This window comes from Ruditapes philippinarum, unplaced genomic scaffold, assembly GCF_026571515.1.
Source record: "Ruditapes philippinarum isolate M1 unplaced genomic scaffold, ASM2657151v2 ctg3664_1_1_1_1, whole genome shotgun sequence".
NCBI classification, from domain to species: domain Eukaryota; kingdom Metazoa; phylum Mollusca; class Bivalvia; order Venerida; family Veneridae; genus Ruditapes; species Ruditapes philippinarum.
In genome coordinates this window covers 133,920-155,203 of record NW_026853478.1, presented here as the reverse complement: position 1 = coordinate 155,203, position 21,284 = coordinate 133,920, and the positions used below count along the sequence as shown (strand labels likewise).

The 21,284-nt window shown below is 30.8% G+C and overlaps 1 protein-coding gene across 1 annotated transcript; it reads left to right on the top strand.

Moving 5' to 3' along the window:
• Nucleotides 1–13,425: 13,425 nt before the first annotated feature.
• On the top strand, nucleotides 13,426–20,402 carry LOC132736994 (uncharacterized). The gene is made up of 2 exons (XM_060724225.1): nucleotides 13,426–13,582; nucleotides 17,675–20,402. The coding sequence occupies exons 1-2, from the start codon at nucleotides 13,547–13,549 to the stop codon at nucleotides 18,932–18,934; spliced, it is 1,296 nt and encodes a 431-aa protein (XP_060580208.1). The 5' UTR covers nucleotides 13,426–13,546; the 3' UTR covers nucleotides 18,935–20,402.
• The last annotated feature ends 882 nt before the right edge of the window (nucleotides 20,403–21,284 follow it).

The following is a 21,284-nucleotide window of genomic DNA, read 5'->3' as shown; positions in this document are numbered from 1 at the left end:
CAATTCCTGAGTTTAATTACACGGATAAAAATTGCACGTGGCCCGAAACCATTGCATGACAAATCCGAGTAATCTTTATTGAGCTAATGCAGATGCACTTTATTATTTAAGCGGAAGCCCAATAGCTGGGTTAATGATTGTACTTCAGAAAATTATTTATGTAAGCATGGGATACGAGTTCACTATATTATATTTTTTACATTTTGAGGTCACGTGCGTAATTTATTGAGATTATGACATGGGCACAAGTATGGTGGCTGATTTGTGCAATTCGTGTTTTCGCCCGCGACCCCACCAAGCGACATTTCGACAATTAACAAAATAGAACAGAACGGAACTTTTATTTCTTTGATTTGTACATAGTACATCATCATATACATCATATAATTTCAGAGTAACAAATACATTTCAGTGCGAGCAATCAATGCAATAATAAAAAGACAAAAATAATGCTAATATTCAAACATAATATGTTGTTAAGCCTCAGTTAAACGAAGACAATTTTTTTGTATTATCATTGAACATAATTTATTATTGAATTTATAATAGTCATAGCTTTTTAATAATAAACGGCTAATTTGCATAGCTCATTTCTATTTTTACTTGTAACAGCGCTATAAATTTAAACATACTTGGATTTACAAAATAGTATCTTTTAACAAGTTAAAATGGCGGCGGCGCTCTAGCGAAAACACGAATTGCACAAAGCAGCCCCAATACACAAGCTTTGTAACACGAATGGTGTACTTTTAACGACAAAGTAATTTAGTGTGATAAAAGTACACTTTAATAATGTTTCACTTTATAAAGGGTCTTGTTTCCTCTGTCGCATTTGTGTGTGGCTGGAAAGAAAAACATGTATGATATTAAAAATACTTTGAAATGAAATCGATTAATACTGCTCACGTTACAGCGTGAAATGAAAATACTTTCCGGACAGTTATTGTTGAAATGACATTTCGATAAGCGATATTTATGAGATATAAACTTGGTATAAAAATTTTCAAGATGATAAGGAATATTTTTTTTTCATTTATTAATCTTTTTCTTCTATTTTTTTTTTATTTTATTTATCTTTTTTATATATACATACTTTTTTTGTTTAATGAAAAGTTTTATTCTATTTATAGAAACAACTTGTATCTTCCACTACTTAATTTACTGAATCACCTGTCTTCCCTGATAAGTTTTAGAAAGTCTAATTGTGGAATACTGAATATGCCAGGCTTTTATTTTTGGAGCTGTCCGTTATCAGTTGTGAGTATCATTACACAAATGAAATTATAAAATGAGTCAACGGTATATACAGAACCGTGTAAGATTGTACGCAAGTGCAGACTGGTGTCATATGAATCAGTCCACAGTTATTTGCCTCTAAGGAAGTAAATCCGCATAAAATAGTACCAATGTTAAATGCCAGATATAAATTGATAATTGAATGAAAGAGATAGAAAAAGGATATTTTTCCAAATAACCGGTTAATGCCAACTTTTATCCAATTTTTATGTGACTAAAAAGTTTTGAATGTTTTTTTCTACAAGACAGAATTCACATGGTTCCGGAGGATTACTGAAAACTGTCAGAACTGAATTGCTGTGCAAATTAGCCGCATGACCCATAGTTTGCTATACCTAGAATAATTTATCTTGGATGATACCACAAGCACTGGTGGTTTTGATTTGCTTGGAGTGTTAATAAATTTTCCACAGGGATTAATGTTTATATAGACCATATAGTGAAAATGAATGAGGTCTGAGGCCATATGGCTCTGAACTTCCAGTTTCTGCAACTATCTGTCGTAAATGCGGGCAGGGAACAAGACTACTTTCTTTAGTAAATGTATGTACGCAGGGAACAAGACTGCTTTCTTTTGAAAATGTATGTACGCAGGAACAAGACACTTTCTTTGGTAAATGTATGCAGGGAACAAGACACTTTCTTTGGTGAATGTAGGCAGGGAACAAGACACTTTCTTTGGTAAATGTAGGCAGGGAGCAATACTACTTTCTTAAGTAAATGAAGACAGGGAACAATACTACTTTCTTTAGTAATTTTAGCAGGGAACCAACCTAGGAAAGGTTAAAATTATCATTATTATTATTATTATTATCATTGTCATCTGTTTCAGAATAGTTGCTTGAATATGTCCTGCTTATATTTGATTTGCATAATGTATTTTGTGTTAAGATCTACAGATTTATTATGTTAGTAATACGCCAATCGTGAGAATACTGTTTTTAATGCCCATTTGATGAAATAAAATTTCATCTTACACACAAACAAACAAATATCCTCTATATGTCCTAGAGTTCTTATGATAACTTTTTACTGCCGATGTGTTTCTTACGCCAAGTTACGGCATGTTTTAGCCTATTTTATTTTCTAATGATTGTGTAAATCATTATGAAATGTAATTAACTCATCCTTAGCACATTAATTGGTTATATAATGTTGGTTTGAACGTATTTTAGTTAAAAAGATATTTTTTTTCTAATTAAATTAATGCGAATTCATATTACATTATAAAACCGTAAGAATGCACCAAATATCGTTTCTGTGTATACCGTTCGACAACTATAGTTTATTTTGAAAAGTTAACGCTGAATTTTTACAGCAACTATAACATTGTTCTTGTGAAGATAGGAATATAGATTCTATAGGCATTTATACTTCGCATAATAGACATGCATATTTATATTATGATGGCAACTTTAAGTTAGTATGAGGTAGGTTGGTGTGTAAATAGAAAATGCAAAAATGTTTAAAAGATTACATTTTTCTCAGTAACACCAGGGTCTTTTTTAATATTCTATTTGAAAGACCCTGGTTACACATGTTTAAAGCAATCGCCTTTCTTAAGCAGACTTCCCTCAAGTAGCGGCTAACTAATTTGTATCATTTTATACCATTAAAAACATGCATACAACCAGGGTAATCTTCTCACCTATGCACCTGAAATATATGGTCTGTTTATACATGAAAAGAAAATCAACCACGGTTGGCTCATACCACCGATCTATTCAACAACGGTTTTGAGCCAAAGTGTTTCCACAACTAGGGTTGTATAGTGGGAATTACCCATCGAACATTGACAGAAGAGCGTGATGCTAAAATTAACTTTGAAAAAGAAAAGAACAAGGTCAATCAACGACTTGAATCTTACGTTGACTCACATCTTTTATCAAAGACTTACTTTTTATTGTCATATCGTTGTCATCCAAATTTCTACATCTGTTTGGCAAAATTTTATACCTTTTATAAATCAAAATATCAGTTGAAAACCTGAAGATGACACCACGTCATTGAATTTAGATAAAGGTAGTGCAAACTATTTCATATTTTGCTGCAAACCATATTTATGTTATTTGCAGACCGTTAGCATAGTTACTTAATGTTCTCTAAAAATGCAAGGAATAATGTCTACATGAAAACATTATGCTTGAGTATTGAATTCAAAGCGTATTTAATCTTGTAAGTCAATGCTCTACATCAAACTTTTTTCAGTCTTCAAAATCTGCGCGAGCAAAAAGTTCTATAAAATGAAAAAACACAAGAAACGGAGCTAAGAAAAAATATCTCTTGAACTGAAATACACCCAAAACCAACATTATATAACCAAATTTTGTGCAAATGATAAGCGTGGTTTCATAATCATTTACACACTTACTGCATTATAAAAAACGTGCCGAAACGCACTTTCAGTAACAAAAGTTATCATAAGAACTCTAGGACATCACTTGAAAAATCGGGTATAAATGAGCCGTGCCATGACAAAACCAACATAATGGGTTTGCGACCAGCATGGATCCAGGCCAGGCTGCGCATCCGCTTAGTCTGATCATGATCCATGATGTTTGCTATCAGTTTCTCTACTTGTTATAGGGTTTGTAAGCGAGCAGCATGGATCCTGTTCAGACTGCGCGGATGCGCAGGCTGGTCTGGATCCAGGTCAGGCTGCGCATCCGCGCAGTCTGATCAGGATCCATGATGTTTGCTATCAGTTTCTCTACTTGTTATAGGGTTTGTAAGCGAACAGCATGGATCCTGATCAGACTGCGCGGACTTACCGAGAAATATCAGATTTTAAACAAGAGGCGATGAAAAATGGACTATAAAGTATTTTTTCCTGACACATAATACAATATGTAGGACAAGCTTAAACATCACATTTTTATTTGGCACCATTCAAAGTTTAAAATGTCATTTATACGTATGTTTCTCCAGTATAAATAAAGTTTTCCGATTTTACAGGAACTCGGTGACAGTTATCATAAAAACTGCTGACAAGTTATCATTAGAACTCCATCTTTCGTGTAACAGTTCCTCCCCCGCGTATAATTCGATTCTTTCATGAAAAACTGAATTATAAAACATGCAAATTGGAGGGAATAATGTGTGAAAAAATGTTTATCATATAACACGTGATAATGCCAGGATATTAATCAAGGGAGACAACATTACAAAACATCGAACAAACATTTTCCATTGATTGTGTACCTTTAAAAAAATCTTAAAACATAATGGTCGTTGTTAATAACGTTTAGATATTCTCCCGCAGCAAGGGATATAAAGTAAAAGTTTTAGCCTTAAAGTGAATTGATCTAAAATAGGCACATTATCAAGACATTTTCTAAATATTGATTTTAAAAAAATGAACCATGCACATACTTTTATAAACTATTCTTTGAAAAATAATGCTGATATAAAGTTCATAGTATTTGATATGAACATTGATATGATAAAAACTAAAAAAAAAAATCCAGAACATTTAATTATCTGCTATATATATATATGTGTGTGTGTGTAATATTTAACGGACAATGCATCTCACTAGCATCAAAATCAATATATATATATATATATATATATATATATATATATATATATATATATATATATATATATATATATATATATATATATATATATATATATATATATATATATATATATATATATATATATATATATATATATAAGAGTAATAATTCAAACTCTTAAAAAGCACTGATTTTGTACACATCGCGCATTTTATTTTATGCTTTTCAGTGGATTACTGATTTATCCGTGAAAATTATATTTGATAATTTCACAGTGAAAATTATCAAAATATAATTTCACACTTTTCAATGACGAAACTACTTTTTTAAGATTTTCCTCAATTTTATTTTTGCTAACAATTCTGACAATATCAGGCTGTTTAAAGAAAACGCAAAGCTGAAATTGATAAATACCTTAAACGTCAAAAGTAATAAAAAGAAGAAAACTTACTTCTATTCATTCAAATTCCAATCACCAAATTTCGTCTCTTAATTTTTCGTTTCATTTTTACAGTCTGACAAATACATTCATTCCACATGCAAACTGCTCTTGATGACATTTGGGCATATTAATGTATCCTACGAGTAATAACTGCCGTATGCTTTATGAAAAATTGAAAAGCAATGACAGCTACATCTCGTAGAACAAGTAAACCACCCAGCGTTCCGAGCAAGTTCCAAGTCTTCTATTTTCAGAGCTGCTTTTTTCAAGTTTTCACATCTGTCAACACTTAAAAGCAATGACAGCCATCACCCAAAGAATAACTAAACAACCCAGCGTTCCTGAGCCAGCCTTAGAAATTTTCCATTTTCTTTGCTGCTTTTTGAATGTTTTCATATCTGTCAACACTTATTTTTTGTCTGTTACAATCCTCAAATAAGTTTTCTTTCTTATAAAAAGATGTATAACTGACAAATCCAAATGATATCCCTCAGAATCAAACACAATTATTTTCCTCCCGTGAAATACTCAACTTTAAAAAATGGCTGCCGCTTACATTTAATAAAGCCAGGTCTAATATAAATTCGCAATAAGGAACAGAAATATGGATGGATGGTTGGACTTTTTTCTCCAATAAGAATTGTTTGTTTTTATTATTATTATTATTATTATTATTATTATTATTATTATTATTATTATTATTATTATTATTATCATCAATATCATCATTATTATTATTATTATAATTATTATTATTGTGTATTTTGTACATATTTTTGTATTGCATTGCATGTCAGCACTTTAAATAGGTCGCGCAACATTCAGATTGCACAGGGAGTCGTGCAGACTGGTTTCCGCAAGTGGGTCGCGCGCCAGTCTACTTTTGTTCTTCACCACGCTAACTGCACGCGCAAACTAAAAGTTACATAAGCTGGGAATTTTCTATTTCTTGGTGTTCTTTGGGTTTATTGGAGTTAAAGAGTTGTTGGTTTTTTAGTTGAGTTAAGTTGTTGCAGTTTTAGTATTTAATTTGCTTTTAGACTGTTCCTAAAATATCATTTTAATGCATAATTTGAGTTTAATTTATTCATTATCATGCTTTCATTTGGACTTCTTATTTATTATACAAGAGCGAAAATATGTTCAGACAAATCTTCAGCAGCTGCAAAAAAACCCTCTTGCAAGCAAACTTGTATATTAAATGCATCGTGCTAGCAGACGATATTTTTACGACAATGAATTCATGTTGCAATGTTGCAAAAATAATAATAATTTCATAAACAGCATGCACAGTCTGGCATTCATTCATTTGGCTTAGCACAAAAGTTTATATCGCATGCACTGATTACAAACATATTCAAAACGGCCCCTTTGATAAATATGGGTCAATCGTTACGCGATAATTTCGTCGTCAATTTAGACACCTCCCGTGTTTTGTTTTTTCTTTTTAAAATACAACGATTCATTTCTTTTAAAAAAGAGTTTAATTTAAAGCAAAGAATTGGATTTAAATGCACACTTGAATAAAAGAAAGATAGACCATTTGAAACATATCCTTTTCGACTTTATGCAATGTTAATATTAATTTTGATAGTCACTCCACAATAAACGAATTATTTTATTCGCATCGGTAGGCTGTGGATACGGCATTTATTTTTATAATATTGGTCATCTATTTGAGTCCCTCGTTATACCAATATAAACAAAGTAATGTTAGAAAATACTTAAAGTGAATTTATTTATTTTATTCTTTTCATTTTTTTATTTTTTATTTTTTTTTGGGGGGGGGGGAGGGAGTTTGCCAAAAATCGGGAAGTTTCTGTCAAAAATCCATCGAATTTATTTGTAACATTCAATTTTTTAAAAAGTGGGGCTAAGACTATAGCTATTTAAATTTTTTCCTGATATCTAAAATTATCTATTATACACAGCTTGAAGGATTTTGTTCTTTCTATTGCATCACACGTATCGTGTTAGTTGGTGACTGGATAAGATAAAAGAAAGCGTCTGTGGATACAAGAAAACGCTTCAGGGGTTACCAGTTCATTTGGCACGCGAGTAGAAAGCATAAAATGCTTGCAAATCACCTGACGATATGGGATACAGAAAACTGCTTCACAACATAATTGAGCCGTAACATGATTTCCAACATATTGCATATTTGACATAATTTACTTTTTTCAAAGATTCTCAAAATGCATTTTTTTCTGAATCATTCAAGAGAAATTTTATCATTTTTGGGCAATGAAACTTGATTTATAACGCTATTGAACAATATTTGGCAAATGTTCTTTGGGCCCCGTTAAAGTTTTTTTTCATTCATACCAAAAGTTACGTCACAGGTTTTTTGCTTGACAATACTCCTAATATATAAGTAAATTTTAGTACAAAAAAGCATAAAAATGTTATTAAAATTTGAAAAGGTAGTCACATTTTAAAGCTTTAAGAAACTTTTTTTAAAGGTCCGTATAAATTTGAAAGCCATCTAATTGGGTTGATCTTATTTGTATGATTTCATAAAAACTTTACAAAAAAAAGTTGAAAATGATAGATATATTTTTTTAAGCTTGGCAACAGACTACGTACAAAAAGGGCGTAAACGTTCAACGTACTATGCGCAAAAAATTTTGGTTATCTTTGCAGTGATTTTTTTAGCAATTATTGTTTTTAAAAAAAAATTGTTTTTAAAGAACAAATACAATACTTTTGGGACATTTACGGAATCATAATAAAAATAATTTGTAAGTGACAAAAAAAGTTCGACAAGCTTTGATCACGACGCAATGAGTTATATACTCGGGGTGATATAAATTTTGTCTCAACCTATAAGAATAAATTATTACAACGACTTTCAAATAACAACGCAAAATATAATATCGCCATGTGTCGTCTGCTTTACTAATGCAGTAGGGGCTATTTTGCCTATTTTGACATCTGTTTGGTAATTTACGTGGATTTTAAGTGCCGTATGCAATGTGTATTTACTTACTTTGTACACTTCACATTGTTTTACTTTAATATACATTTTCAAAATTGTTATGACATTAGGCATGCTGCTTAAATTATGTATAATGATGTAATTTCAAGGACATTATGTTTTCCCCTTAATTAAATATAACACAGGGCGGGATTTCAACAACTTCAGTCGTCTACTACACATGAAATTAGATTTCTAAACTCATAATTTCCTTGATTATTTTTTTTTTGGTACTTAAGAATCACGATTCAGCGAGTGGTTTATATAGGACAGCGTTAGTGTATTTATTCCATCTTGCTTGATGATAATGTGATTTACGTTATGCTTGCTTCCATACATCTTTATGACAATGTTAACCTACGTTTTGCTGAATACAATCATACATTATCGGTACTGAATGTAATTGCAACTTCATGTGTTCCTTTCTGAACCATCCAACTAACATATTTTAATATACTACATCTTTAATTGCATCATTTTTAAGAACAACGTATTTTGTATCCATGCGTAAACATGTTTATTGGAATTATGGCAAAATGGAAACTTATTTTGACTTTCACCTGTTTACTCATTTATACATATCATTAGATGGGCATAATGTTACTTAAAAGAATATGGCATTTTTTTATAAGTTACACAGATTCACATGAATTATTTGTATGTGACTTTATTCAAATAAGACATATTCAGAAAGAATTTTATAGATTTCAATAAATTTCTGTAATAAAAAATAATATATTATTGAAAGATGCGCATAGTATATCTTTAAGCATAAATGTATGTGAATGTGGTGGTGTTTGAGGGGTGTTTGTGACAAAATAAATTGGTGACTTGTAGGGCCATCGGGCCGTTGTACTATAATATACACATTAAAGACCTATTTTAAAAATTTTTTTCGATGTCCAATTCTTCCCTTCCCCTTTCCCTTCCTTTTTTATCTTTCGTTCATTCTTATTTAAATTTAAAAATTTTTCTTTATTAACATTGACTGTGTAACCCACCTATTCGCCCCTATTTTAGTGACTCTGGAATTTTGGGGTTATACGCCAAAAAAATTTGCCTTTTTCAAGCAGCATTCAGCAGGGGTTAAAAACTGGTTATGGGATTAAAAAGACTTGTTTTGAATACACTTGCACTTTGATGAAACTGTCACGTAATATTCCACCCCGCTCATAAGTATCTTTGGCTGAGCGGGTGGGTGCACCCCTTCAAGCCCGGGGCCCCATTAAATAACTTCACGAATATATTTTTTCTATTAGACTGTAAACATATATACAAATATCTTGCATAATCTTTTTCTACTTTCTATAGTCTTTCCTGAGCAATTTATATTTTCAGTGCTTGATACGTATTTATATATACGCAAAAGAATACCGTTGTATGGTCACCGCAGTTGATGTACGGAAAAAACGATGATGGGCGAAATATGGAAAAATTCCGTTGATCTCGAAAACAGAGTTCTCGCCCCTTAACAGTACATACGACCGAGCTTTATTTAGCATTATCGCATGGTTTCGAACTTTTCCTTTGTTCTTACTAGCCCATTATACTCAGTACACTTCAATGAGCATTTAAAAACTGTATTGATATATAACAGTACAGTTTTTTCATTGATTCATATAGGAAAAAACTCGACTGTTATATATCGGTTGAGTTTTTTCGCACCTGTTATATATCAATGCAGTTTTTTTCACAGAGGCTCCAATAGCAAAGAAAAAATGGAATCAATAAAATGAAGCTAAATAAAATAAGTAAATAAATACAATGAAAAATATAAACAAAGATAATTAATGAAATGGAATTTATTTTATTTAATCAAAAAGGTACATCCGCTGAATGAATTATTTCCACTGAAAAAAGCCCTTAATTAAAATGGATCAATATTGGTAACAGTTTACAATTCGCCTCTAACATTGGGTGTCTCTTGTATATCTTTTTTTGTGGTAGCGAAAACAGCTTGAAAAAACTGCCTTATCATGATTTATTTATTTATTTTACTAAAAAAGAAAACATTATGCCATTGCGATAAAACAGTTATAGTATATGAAACTCGTTAGTTACGGGAGTATAACACTGGCTGGGGCGACATCTCGGGATGTTTCTGCAAAATTTTTTTTTAGCAGAAACACCCCTTGATGTCGCCCCAGCCAGTGTTATATCCTCGTAACTAACTCGTTTCATGTACTATAACTATTACTTAACACTGAATAATGGAAATAAGCTAAAAATAACTGTAATCACGACATGTGAGCAATAAATCATATAGGGAACACTTAAACAAAAACCATCGTATATATTTAGGTTTACAAAAGGAAGTAGGGAATAAAAGAATAGTCGATTTTGAATGACTTTTACATAAAGTAATACAAAATAGAACTAAATCGTAAATAGGTTGTAAAGAGCATGAAGAAAGGTAGCTTATGCATAAAGATATATCGTATGACGTTAACATTTTAATATTTCAAAACAGTATGATAGCTTTAATAGTTATCATTCACTGAAAGAATTAGTCGCTACACAAGTTTGAATGAAATAATGCAAAATGGAATCCAGCATAATCATGATAATACAAAGTTTAAATATCATAAAGCAAGATGGAATCAAGCATAATGCAAGTTCCAATGTCATCAAGCAAGATAGAATAAATGCATTAATTCTGTTCCATAGGTTTATTAGCGCAGTTTGTGCAGTAAAAATGAGTCACTTCTACCAATATCTTTAAACTGCAGAAAACCATCATTCTTGTGGTGGAAAAGTTTATTATATAAGTGCAGTAACGAATACATACAACTGATGTGCGCACTGTTTAAAACCTGCACAGTTCGGATTGGAAAAAGCGCGTGTCAAATAATTAAAAAATTTGGCCACAACTTTGACGTAACGTTTCTACGATTACGTTATTTTACCACTATACGTATTGGAAATATCATGTCAAGGCTCAATTATATGTAGATAAAGAGTGATTGTCGGAAAATGTGATTTTTATTTTATATAGAGTGTTAATGATAGGAATCCCTCTTTACCCGATGGTGTTGATAATGATGAATTTTATTCTTGAAAAATATATGTATCTTTGTACATTTTGATATTCTTTATATGAAACAAATAGATTAACATGATTTCAATACATAAATAAACGTAATTTCAATACATCGATAGCTGAATGTGCTTGTTAATGACGTAAACAAATATTACATTTTATTATATATACTTATAAATGAAATATTGAGAAACATTGATGAAATAAAATTCGTATTATTATTTTCTGTATTTCCACTGTAAAATTTTATTTTTCACTACAGTGAAACATTTTCCGTTTTGCCATTACACAAAATTAAAGTAGAAGTTTTAAGAAATGTAAGGTAAAAAGAGAAAAAGTATATAATAAACAGAAAATTCAAGTGTTTTCTTTTCTCTATTACTGTAATAAAGGATTTATTTATTTTCTTTTAAAATGAAAAATTACATGCCACGCGTGAAATATTTATATTCATATCACTCGGAAAAAAAATCCTGAATTTGTAAAAAAAAATATTGAATAACCTCTTTATGTTGAAAATAAAGAAAAGAGTTTAAATGTTTCTTGACTGCAATGAAAATGGCACAATGAAATATTTGTTACCAACTTAAGGGTGCACAATAAACAAATAGATATGCAAACTTTAGATCACGTGAATTTCTTTGTATCACACAGTATTCTTAAAATAGGCGGATGCATCATTTTATAAAGCAGACAACAGGGTAGAACGAAATATAAGTAGGATTTTCATTTGCCATTTCAAAATTACAAACTGAAATCGTGAATCTCATTGGCCATTCTCCCGTAGGAAAAAAGCAACATTGCAGAAAATCAAGGGAGACAGAATATAATATAGTAATAGTCTAAGTCTTAAAGTAAAGTGGTCTCTTCAATAAGCACATTTTCCATACAGTTTCTAAATATTGATAAAAAACAATTAGGTAGATAATAAAGATTTTTCCTAAAACATTATATAATATGTAAGGCAAGCTTAATTATCAAGTTTAATTTAGCACCCCAAACTTTTTAACGATGAAAAATTACCATTTTTGAGGAGTGTTTCTTCGGTATATACAAAAGTTTTCCTACGAACTCCGTGACACTTGTCAGAACTCCTGACAAGTTATCAGAAGATCCTGACAAGTTAAAGAAGGTCCTGACAAGTTAAAGAAGATCCTGACAAGCTATCAGAAGATCCTGACAAGTTAAAGAAGGTCCTGACAAGCTATCAGAAGATCCTGACAAGTTAAAGAAGATCCTGACAAGTTAAAGAAGATCCTGACAAGTTAAAGAAGATCCTGACAAGCTATCAGAAGATCCTGACAAGTTAAAGAAGGTCCTGACAAGCTATCAGAAGATCCTGACAAGTTAAAGAAGATCCTGACAAGTTAAAGAAGATCCTGACAAGTTAAAGAAGATCCTGACAAGTTATCGGAGATCCTGACAAGTTATCAGAAGATCCTGACAAGTTAAAGAAGGTCCTGACAAGTTATCAGAAGATCCTGACAAGTTAAAGAAGGTCCTGACAAGCTATCAGAAGATCCTGACAAATTATCGGAGATTCTGACAAGTCATCAGAAGAACTCTTTTGTAACATATTCAACTAAGAGACCACGCTTTTATGTTACTTAATAAATTATTTTAATCAGTTAGTTGATATTTATAATCATATTTGCTACAATTATATTTAACTTCTATATATACATACATGTAACATCACATATATTAAGAGTTGTTAAACATGTTGATGCATATATAGTATATGTGTTGTTTTTGTTGGAACTGAAGAAAGTACATTTTGACATTTGAATTGTCTATCTAAGCATGATATGTTTCTTGCACTTGGGTGGTATTTGATGTTCATGTATAAGTTGGCTTACATTGTTATTAATTTGATATTTACATTTAATACTTGAAATGTTGTAGTAATTCGGATATCTTATTAAGAATATATCACAACAAATAATCAATCACTGTAAATTTCAATCTATTATTAGTATCATAATTGAAGTATGGTACAAAAGAAATGCAGATGTAGGAAATAACTGAATAATGTCTGGAGTGAGTTTAAGAAATAGACAGTTTTAATTACTAAATAAATTGTTCATAAAACGCAACGCTTAGTATTTTACTTTACTGTACTTTACACGCTATCGTGTAACAGTTCCTCTCCCGTAGTCTGCATTCAACATTTAAACATGAAAGTTCGCAATTCCTCTCAGTAATAACCTGTCCTCTTCTACTTATGTTATATGTAGTCGACACTTCTTCATATTTCAAGCTGGATAATGGTTAATAAAAAACAGTTTTGGACTTTAATTTTGGTATGTTACTTTTTAAACTTTTTATGTGAAACAAATTATTTCATGTGTTTGAATTGTGCCAGAGCAGGTAAGAATTTATTTCTTATTTTATTTATTTGTACATGTACTTAATTAATTATAAATTTGCATTGTTTTTTTATAATTACATTTTGGCCAACTATCATGCGTTAGGCACTTGACATGCTCGATGTTTTTTTTTGGGTTTTTTTGGGTTTTTTTTTTTCAAGTTAACCGGCAATTTTGGCACCATTCATCTAACTAGTAACATTAGTTGCACTGTGCATATAATTTATCAGATAATTTTATTTGCTAGGGCGTGTGTGTTGTGAATGATAACATAATATTCTCATTTCTCGCAAACTGGCCTTTATATATGAGGTTTTTTATTCGTTTTTTTTTCTTTTTTTTCTTTAAGGCAAGAAAGAATTTCGTAATGCTCGTTGTGATGGCATTTCATAAACAAATATATCTTTACATGGTTATTTCTGTATTTTACTAATTAAATATTAAATTTTAAAACGATTGTATTTTTTGGAAGAAATCCTTTTCTTTACACTCTTTCGTGTAACAGGAACAAATGTGGGTTAAGAGTGAGTCTTGATGCAAATAATAATAATAATAATAATATAATTTTTATAGTTATAATAAAAAATAATAACAATAATAATAATTATAATTATAATAACAATAATAACATTTAAATGATAATAATAATGATGATAATAATAATAATAATAATAATTGAAATAATAAAAACAATATCAATTATAATAATAATACAACATATGTAATATATTTATCTAAAGATGGTAACACATGGAGATACAACCTCATAAAACAAATTAAAAAACAAATAGCATGCCTTAATTTTAAATGTGGCCTTCTCAACAATATATGAAAATGCACAAACAAAACAACAACATCCAACAATAACAACTATTCCATTTGTCAATTAAGATGTGGTCCTATAACAAACATAATTTGATTGTTTTGACAAACGCTCTTTTTCTATATTAAAATAACATATATACAATTTTCGTTTACACATAATTAACAAATAAACATGCAGAATAAGTATTTTAACATAATGGCAGAGTTTTGAAGATATTATCTTATCTGCAAGATATGTTTTAAAAGATGTCAGATAATTAGAAAAACGGATATAACATGGTATTCTATTTCAAATCGTTGCACCATTGTATAACAAAAAGACGTTTTACCATAGTTTGTGCGGTGTTTTTCGTATAACAATGTCATTATGTGATTGTGAATTTCTTTGCTGGAAAAAGTCAAAATAAATTATGTATGTCTTGTTAAAAAATTCTAGTGAAGTGACTTTTTTTCCAAGCATGGCTAAGATTTTCAAGCTCCTTTGCAAGCTTTTGCCACTAGTGTAGTCAGGTCACCCTGCACAACCAAGTTCTATAATTTCAAAATTTCATCTTAATATCGTCAAAAAGTGATAATGGACAACTCCATTATTGAAGCAGGGCGAGTCCATTTTGGAGATCGGCAAGTTAGGGTTAAAGATGGAACGTCTCACTATATAATGTTTTTATTTAAAATGTCGTCTGCAAAATCATTTCATTATTGTGGTATCTGGTATCATGAAATAGCTAATATATGATGACGTTTAATTACATTACTATGCTATATAATTGGTATAAATGATATTTTAAATCTAATTTGGGTATTAATTGGTAAGATATGGTGCTCGATTAAGTGTCATGTAGCGCCTTAATATTTTCAGCGTAAATAATCAAACTGATCCAGAACGCAAAGCAGAAAAGACGCCGCAGAAAAGCTTAGTGTCGGTGACAAAAAAATTGTATAGCCGAGGAGCGGGCTGTACTCTTGTCGTAGATTTTTTGATGAATACACCATTTATACATTGTATCATCATCTAACAAAAAAGAAATGTGTTCATAAGTTTGACAAAATTTGCAAATTGACTTATGTGACCTCACTTAAATTACTCAATTTTAAAGGCACAATATGCCTCGATTTTTTTTAAGAAAAGACAAACCTGTGTTCATTAATGTTCTAAAAAATGAATTAGAGTAGAGATGATGTTAAACAACTGGTGAAAGGAGCACTGTACTTACAGTCAAGTGTCGTGAAGGTAGAAAAATGTAAAAAAAAAGATGTACTTTAACTTCCATACAAAATACCAACATTTCTACTGAACCATTTGTCAAAAAAAAAGAAAAGTAAAAAAAAAGATATTTCACCTATGTTCAATTAGTAATTGGGAAACTGTTACAAGATATATATTAAAAAATAGAATAAACAATTAAAAAAGATAAAAATAATAGATAAGTCAGGGGTTAAATATGCCTTTAACGGTATTGGTGGTAAAAAAAAAAATAATGTCAGTAAAAAATATTAAAATCTTTTATAAAAAAAAATATTATCGTCGAGCACTGCTCATTATGTGAGTAGTGCTTAGTGAATAATGTCTTCAAAGTGAGCAGTGATCTATGTTATATGCTCGCAAATAGAGGCATGCTCAGAGAATTATAGCAGTGCTCACTGTTAGATGAATGAAAACAGTTGTGCTTAGTGAATTAATTAAGTTTTTGAAAAAGGGCGCGTGTTCCATGTTATACATTCGCATCCAGCTATGCTCAGAAAATTATTTTTTAAAGTGAGCAGTGTTCGGTGTTGAGTGTTCGCAAACACTTATACTTAATGAGTTAAAATACAAAGTAATATTACGTGAGTTGTGTTGTAAAAGTGATCTCCTAACATTAAGTGAATAATGTGCTCAGTGAATAATATCTATGAAGTTATTGAATATTGTTTAGTCAGAAACGTCCATATTGGTATAGCATAGTGTTATGTTTACTATGTTTTCAAAATGAGTAATTATGTGCAATGAAAATGTCCATTTTGAGTGTTAAATTAAAGAGAATCAAATGAGGGTTTTCGCCATGACGGGACTGGAAATAATTTTTCGAACTTTTTTGACATTTGATGTAGGTCTATACAAATAACTAGTGTGCCAAATTTCAGATCATTCGCTCACTCCCTTTTCCAGAATAATTATTCTAATTGTGAAAAAATAAATTAAATCGAAAAGCATTGTAACCCGAATCTGAGTATATTAGATTTTCTTAATTATCTTTTACATATTTATTCTGTTTCCCCATTTGATATATGTAAGAATTTAAAACTTTATGTTTTTTAGGCTTTTAGGCACTGTGTAGTTCCTTTAATCAAGTGTCACTGAGTAATGTTACCAGATTAAGTGATAATCAATTAATAGAATACTTAACGTGAAAAGCACAACCATGACTATTGTGCATGAAGTATATAATTAAGTTATTTAAGTGGTCGATAAAAATTAATGATGTGATATGTGCTCGCGGTTGTCCAATGACACTCGATGTTGCTAATGTGTTATTCGTGTACATATCATGAAATTGATACCATTCTCAAGCTAGCTGAATATTGTTGTTTTTCCATATCTTGGTAGAAAGGATCAACTCATTGCGACGCATTAAAGCTGCATGCATCCAGATGAACCAAAATAATTCATGAAAATTTAACTTGAGAAAAAATGCACTGAGATTGAAATAAAGGTAAAAATATTCAAGAATCAAGTAAAATTTTACATGTAATGTGCAATTAATGACTGATTTTGTTGTATTTACCACTGTATATCTAATGCGTGACTAACGCAGTACTTAATGGCCAATTGTGCATATTTTGACCTCTTTTTTGTATTTTATAATATAGCCACTAATTGCATTAAGTATGTTCCTTTCTTTGTTCACTTCACAATACATATATTTTACTTTTACAATAACATTATACGCATTTTTTTTTCAAAATTTTCATAAAAATTAGCATGAATCTGGAGGCATGCTGCTTTAATGCTAGTATATGTCAGATAATAATAGTTGAGTGTTACAGTAAACCATTGAGAAATAAAATTAGAATGTAAATAATTTTGTTTATAAAAAAACTGATATGGACAATACTTCGTGAACACCGAATATTGTATATGCAATCTCCTAATAAAGAAAGAACATAATGCAAATCATGCTATGTTGCACAAAGCTCTATTATTATTTAAATGCATTTTAGGTTGCAACATTGTCGACAGGGCTGGCTGCATGGCATCTGATGACTCGAAACAAATTACCAGTGCTCCTGCAAAACTTTGTTGTCATGGTTATAGGATCATCTGACTCTCTACTGAGATGCACGGAATCAGTTCTAGCCTACAGAAATACCACACTCAACAAGAAGGCATCAGCATTCAACCGTTGTCAAAACAACTCAAGCGTGCCTTACCTTGGTCAAAGTAGCAAAGTGGGGACAACAAGTTTAGCTTATTCCGACATCTTGAGGACAATAAAACTCACTAATATCAGTGTCGAAAAGGAAAGCGACTGTCGTTATCACAGATTTATTGTCTATTCGTGTGACAGCTCGAGATTTTGCGGAGGTTTAGGAGATAGGCAAAGGGGAATGGTTTCTGCATTTTTATTGGCAATTGTTACTTCAAGAGTATTTGTTATCAATTTTGATAAACCTTGTAGCATCGAAAATGCTTTAATTCCACATTTGTACAATTGGTCTATTTGTCGAAACTTTGTTAATACCTTCGATAAAAACAAATCAAAATTGTTTGATTTCGTTGATGGGTCTCCATTCTTTGACGGCATTCAACATTTTAATTTTGAATTAGAATGGTCATGGCAGGTGATATTTATGAAAATTAATACAAACCTGATCACACGTTTGCAAAGACGAAGAGACTTTAAAGACCAACACAAATGGCTTCTGACCAAACCGATGCAAACTATATTCTCGTTAATATTACATACACTTTTCAAACCCAAACAGTATATCTTAAATTATATGCACCGTTTTGATATAGATCATGTTTTGGGAAAAACACTTGTGTGTAGCCATATCCGCACGGGTGGAAATCCAACTATACCTAATGATGATATTTTCACAAGACAGCCCAACAAATCTGTTGTTTTCGAATTTTTGAAAAGATTCGCTGACCCAAATAAATATGTTCTCTATTTAGCGTCGGATTCGGATTCCATTAGAAAGGAATTTTACAAAAAGTTTCAAAATAGCATAAAAACAAACGTCTCTGTTGTCCATATTGATCGCTTAGGACCCCTGCAAAGATTTAAAACGCAGGCATGTGAAGGTTTGAAATTTGCTGTCATAGAACAACTTATACTGTCCACGTGTGACACGTTACTCGTTACCAAGAGTGGATTTGGAATTAATGCAGCATATCTGAGGGGCACATCTAACAATCTTTATGTTCTGTACAGAACATCTGAGGATGTGAAAACTGTAAACTTAAATAAATTATAAACGTTTAAAGTCACCGGGTGAATTGTTGCTTTAGAATGGCCTACGTCTCTGAACGTTAATAGTGGCTAACAGTTATACCCCGTGGATGTAACTGCAAACTGTCGGCGGCCCCTTTCTTACTTATGAAACACATGACTGTATAGAACATGGTTGTGAAAATGTTCATTGTTATACATTGAATTGCAATAGGCAAACATATTGTCAGTACATCATGTTTCATTTTGAGGTCATTGTTCTTCTATTATGAAGATTCCTTTATTGTACTAATTTTACTAAGTCAAAATGAATATCTGTATATAAATGCATGCTTAGCCTATATTTGTAAATGTTTATACACATTTATATTCGAATTGATGTTATTTTAGTTATACTATCTTATATGCCACGATTCTGCTGAAGAATTTGGTTCCATATGCATACACACTTTGATCTTCTGATATCTACATCATGGAATAAGAGTTTTTGACCTAAATAGTATTAGTTTCAAAGAATTTTAACAGGTTATAATGTTCTGTTTAAACGGTTGTTTGGAAATGTAGCCCGAGTCACTATTATCCAATGAAATGCGACGTTACAAACGTGCAGTTCTATGAGTGTTGTTAATGTAAGCCGAGGATAACGAGACCTTATTATCAATTATCAAGGCCGAACATGTAAACAAATTTTGTCAAAAAATTTATACATTTGGTAAATGTTATTTTTTGATATTTTTGTATACCACAGTATAAAACAAACACACTGATATCAATATTGTTTTATTTTATTGATTTAAAAAAAAATAGACTGGTTTTACTGAAACATGGTGCTCGGACATTCTTAGCCAATTTGCTGATGGGGGTATAAACTTAAAAATGTTTGTAAAATTCTTAAATGACGGTTAACTTTTCTGAAACTTCACAAACAAGTGTGTTTATGGATGTAGATAATAGAAATAACCACCATTAATCTATACTCAAGCATGCCCATTAGAGTCTAAAATCCTTAAAGTGGCATTATGCTCTTTTTCTCGCTGTCCAGTTTAGCTGAATTAGTAATATATTTCAAAAGATTGACTTTTACAATGGTGACTGACCAATAATTTATCATGGAAAAATTGTTAAAGATAAAAATATAGGAACTACTTGAATTATAAGAAGTGCTATTTTGCTCTGAACTCCTTTTCTATAAAATATAACAAACTATAAAATAGTAAGTTGGTATCTAAAACACTTCAGTGAGTTATTGCCTTTGCAAAATAAGCATGATTTAATTGATGGACAATATTCCCCTGAATGTGAATTCATTTCATATGCGATATTTCTTTTGATGTTTGCACCATTGAAGTTTCGAACAAATATCTTCAATAGTTAACACTCAATAACTTAATAAACTCAACAGTCGTATGTTGGTGATAATAATATTGATTCTTTTGCACAAATATTAACCAATGGTTCAAATATCAACTGTAAGAATTTAAGGTAGCTCGCTACTTTCCGACCGAAATATGACAACATCTCAGATCTTGATGATTTTTGGTATGCAAACATATAATTATAAGAGCTTTACTTCTGCAGTATTATTTTATAAATAAACAGCGTTACTATGACGTCAAAGCGCCCTCTATCGGTGGCGGCGAAATTGCGTCTTTTTATCAATAAACCGGTCTGTTCTTATCAATTTTCATCCGATTTCATTCATTTTAATTTTATAATGTTCAGTAAATGTATGTCTTTGTACTGATGTCTTTCTTTAACATTTGCTTAATAGTCTGCAATTTTACGTCATTTTTCTCAACGTTTTGACGTCCATATTTGATGCAAATATCGCGCGATATCGCAATAAAGATTGTGTGATAAAAGAAATTCAACACGGTGAATTTTGCTATAATTTTCCGAGCGTGTAGTGAGATAGTGAAGGAAAATATTAATGCAATAAAAATATAGGGTCATCGCGTAAGATATTTTGCTATTACTGTTTTAAAATAAAATAAAGTGTGAGTGAAACGTAATGATTTTGGTGACGTTAATAGATGTTGGAGTTCAAAGAATAATACCAAATAACAATTTTCTTACGTCAAACATTACGATAGTAAGTATAAACAACTCAGGGCCTTGATAAAATATATATTTTTTAAATTGTTGATTATTTTCTCATTGAAAGCATGCGCTAGATGAGCACATTTACAATGTTTAAACCGACAATCCCTTTTTAAATACTTTCCTAATTTGCAGGACACAGTCTCATACATCTTTTAATTCTAATTTTATAATGTGATGTTGTTAAAGTGTTATATTATTATATGAATTAACTAGTTTCAGCGCAAAAAATAAGATTCACATTTTGCTGTATGAATGAAGTAAGAATTTTAGGT